This window comes from Pundamilia nyererei, unplaced genomic scaffold (assembly GCF_000239375.1).
Source record: "Pundamilia nyererei isolate P.nyererei 1_Seehausen unplaced genomic scaffold, PunNye1.0 scaffold00011, whole genome shotgun sequence".
Lineage (NCBI taxonomy): Eukaryota > Metazoa > Chordata > Actinopteri > Cichliformes > Cichlidae > Pundamilia > Pundamilia nyererei.
In genome coordinates, this window is record NW_005187412.1 from 2689793 (window position 1) to 2693929 (window position 4137).

At 40.6% G+C, this 4137-nt stretch overlaps 1 protein-coding gene across 1 annotated transcript in view; it reads right to left on the minus strand.

Moving 5' to 3' along the window:
• The window catches only part of gas6 (growth arrest-specific 6), a 21089-nt gene that overhangs the window by 4615 nt on the left and 12337 nt on the right, over nt 1-4137 (minus strand). The window contains exons 5-7 of the mRNA XM_005724194.2: nt 3513-3635; nt 2713-2832; nt 426-548 (exon numbers count right to left, since the gene is read on the minus strand). Of these exons, the coding sequence (XP_005724251.1) occupies nt 426-548; nt 2713-2832; nt 3513-3635 (366 nt within the window). The remainder of the gene's footprint in view (nt 1-425; nt 549-2712; nt 2833-3512; nt 3636-4137) is intronic.

The following is a 4137-nucleotide window of genomic DNA, read 5'->3' on the forward strand; positions in this document are numbered from 1 at the left end:
GTGTGTGTGTGTGTGTGTGTGTGTGTGTGTGTGTGTGTGTGTGTGTATCTTGAGCTCAAGTCCAATAACTGAGCTCCAAGGTAACTAGTAGGATTTTGTGTGATAGCTGTCACGTATAAATCCTGAAATACAGGATTGCTGCGGTTTCGCTCTACCACATTTTCTTTAGAGTGATTAACATTAATTACCAAGGAAAGGTGCATCGATGGCTCAGTCTGTATGTTTACTCCCCGAGTTATCTTTTTCTAAACGCAGACTTGTTCACAGTGACCTGTTACCTACTTATATACAATTTCTCCAAATACCTTTGCATTCCCTTCTTGACCCCGCTACGCAGCTGCACCGAGCCCCGCTGAGGGTAAAGCTTTTCCCTCAGTCAGTTCTGATTAAACCAAGTGTATTTATGTGTAGTTAAACACACTTACCGACGCAGCTTTTGGTTTCATTGTCGTAAACATAGCCGATGTCACACAAGCAGTCGTAGCCACCCTCCTTATTCTCACATCGTGCCGTTCCACACACACCTGCGATCTTGCACTCGTTCAGATCTGAAAGACACCAAAATGTCCTCAGCTTTGAGACTCCAAAAGTCACGTGTAAGGGCTTAGGAACATTTCAAAGGAAAAGACATAGAACAATCCAGTGGAAGTAATTTGAAGAATGGAAACTTAACCTGGTCCTCATGTGCTTTGTACCATTTAATCCTCCAAAGAAACATAATTAAATACATGGATGTATTGTTTGCATATTTAATACACAGTATCTGTATGTTCCAGCACTGCAGTTACACTGAAATAAATATTTACAGAAGGAACCTTTCAGGACGTTAAATCACACAACAGTTTGAGGCCTTTCTCAGACTTCTCTTTTCTGGGGGGAAAGCTAAAACTATAAATAAAACTGTGTGAGTTTACACAGGGGTCCACATTAGGAAAACATGAGCTTGTAATGTTTTATTTTCTGCCTCGTTTGTTCACTAATCAAAGCCATGTGTTCTTTTATGGACTCACAGTGATGGTTATGACACAAGACAGAATAACACTGCTGCTGGACTGTTTCAGAGACTTGAACTTCAGAATAATTACAAATTTAACTTTAGTTTTATTTTTTTTGGTCAGGGATTATACACAAAAACACTGACCTCAAAAAGAAAAGAAGCCCTGAACTAGATTTAGCTACTGGCTAGTTTTCATCTGCAGTCCGTGGGTATGGAGGCTAAGCTGCAACTTCTGAGGACAGAAACTGCGCTTTTTTTTCAAGTGACCACTCAGTTCCCACAGAGCATCGTGTCAAAATGCTTTCAGCCACTAAATTCCATATAAGTGGGGAGAGTTTTTTTTTAATTTTTTTAAAATAACTCGTCCATGTGGACACTGGAGTTTGGGGCATGGCAGCTTAGATTGACAGGTATGCGTTTCTGGAGCATTTCTGGAGCATTTTAATGGATTATCTGACAAACACATTGCTCTAGTATTTAGCAATAATTAGCATTGTGTGTGTCTATGCATTGTCCTTGTGTAGTTTATGGATGTAACATGCAACTATACCAATTATCAGTTTATTTACAAAAGTACTTTTTAAAAACACAAGTGTTGTAGAAAGCACCAAAACACCACACAACAAATCAGCAACAACAACAGTAACAAACAGAAGGTTAGAACACACCACTCTCATTCTGAATTAAAAGCTAAAGAATAACATTTTAATATATGTTTTAAATGGAGTTAGGAGCTGAGATATGTCTGGTGATGCCAATCCATTAAAGGTTTTAAAAAAATAAAATAAAATCTTAAAATGAACAAATAGGGAGCCAATGAAGGAAGGCCAGGACGGGGGAGATGTGCTCCAGTTTAAAGACGAACTGCAGCATTTTGGACTAACTGTAGGCAAGCAAGGGAAGCTTTGCTAAGGCCAATATAGTGCGCATTACAGTAGTCCAGATTTGTTGTGATAAAATAAGACATCCAAAAATTGGGGGGGGGGAATGGATTTGAATCTGGACAAAAGTCTGAAATGAAAATCTGATAAAATGATAAAAACTAGCTTTAATAATGGAATTTATATGCTTATCTAGTATAAAATCACAGTCCAGTCTGACATCAAGGTTAGTCACTCGGACCCAGGTCCAAGAGAGGAGTAGTACACACACCACCAGGTCTGAACACAATGATCTGAGTTTCTTGTGATCTGATATCTTTCAGACACTTCTGTAGTGGTTTAGGAGTTGAATTGACATTTCTTTTTATAGGCATGTAGATTTAGGTGTTGTCTGCATAGGAAAGATATGCATGCATGTCCATGTTTTTAAAAAATCAGGCCCAGGGAAAGAAGTTAAAGAAAAGAAAAGGCCTGGACTGAGAATCGATCCTTGTGGGACACCAGACCTATTAACTTCTGGTTTTAAAAAACTAATGTGGAGGCAGCCAAATTGTTAATACTGAGGCTCAAAATGAGTCCAGAGACCAATGGATGACGTCATCGTGGGTACATCCATCTACAGTCTATGAGACTGATATTATATTAAATACAAAATATAAATAAGCAGAAGTAGATAAAATACAACATAATCAATTATACAAGTCTATAAAGAATTTACATTTTCAGAGTGGGAAGTGGATTCAGAATTGGTAAATGGCGATGATATGTCTATTTGCAGCAGTGCTGACTTGATTCCAGCTATTAGAAGACGTGCATCCGTGGTCTGCGGCTTACCATTACACAGCTGACGTCCTGACAGTGTGTAGCCTTGGCGACAGGAGCAGTGGTAACTGCCCACAGTATTGTTGCACTCATGGTCACATCCTCCATTTCTCCTGCTGCACTCATCGACATCTGCAAGCAGGAGAGAGGGGTGAGAAATGCAGGTTGCTTTCAGCTGGATGCTGTTTAGTGACTGTGAATTTCTTGTTTGTTGTACATTCCAAATAAGGGACACAGTATGTAACTGTGGCTGAGTGTTTAGGAGGACTGTGGTTGTCAAGTGGAAAAGGCTCAGACCGACTCAAACTGAATCTGTTTTGGTTTCCTCTCGCAGTAAGGTGGTAGGATGAGTCACAATGGAAATGTGTGGAATGATGGCTGCGCCATAAATCAGAGAAACATGTTCCCCTCTCCCTCACAGTGAGAGTTTAGAACTTATGTGGATTTAACTTCTAACAAGCATGCAAACCTCAGTTTGGAATCTGGGATAGCACTTCCCGTACATGCACTTCATAATGATCTTACACACCATTCACACATCATTAATAACTGCAGCAGGAGCTGGATATTAGACCGCATGCCATCAATAACAGCTTTTCAAGGTCAAATTAATTCCAGCATCGTTGAGAGACAAAACAGTATTAGTTTACACATGAGAAAAGCAGGATGTTTCTATCAGTGGACAGGACAGGGGTTCGCTGTCAGAGCCAAGGTCACAGTAATGACATTTGCACTGATGTACCAGAATGACAGAGCAAAAATTCAACCTCTGCTGAGCTCCAGGACACAGCTTTCCATAATGATGACAGTACCTTTCTCACACGTGGCTCCCGTCCAGCCCGTAAAACAATGACAGAGGAAGTCGCCCTTTTTGTCCTCGCAGCGGACGGTACCGCTGGGATTGCAGGGATTGGGAGAACACTGATTGGGAATATCTTAAAGTGTGAGAAAACAGAGACAGAGAAAAAGACATGTTATTACTGCTTTAAGCATCAAGTCTGTACAAAGGTTGCTTATAGTCAGTGTAACTGTATACCATAACAGACAGAGGACACTCCTGATATGCAGAATCTCTCTTAGGTTCTGCACTTTGGGAGATCTGTATAAATAGCCTAACTTGGGACAGGCTCTCTTTCCGGACATGCCCTAATTCCCACCACCTGTCCTCTACTTCTCAAGAAACAATACTGAATTGATATTTAGCTTTATTTTTAATTCTTGTTTTTGCTACTTTTCCATTACATATTTACACTTAATTCCCCCCCTCTTTTCCCCCCCACTGCACGCTTGTGTAATAGTGCTCAGCTTTCTCTCCAAATCTGTTTCCTTCCCAAGCAGAGGAGTTTGAGTACTCGACAAGTCTGGACATGTTAGCTGGAGTTCAGAGAAAGAGAAAATGACAAAGACTGGAGAAAATGAAAGGGGGGGGGGGGGGGG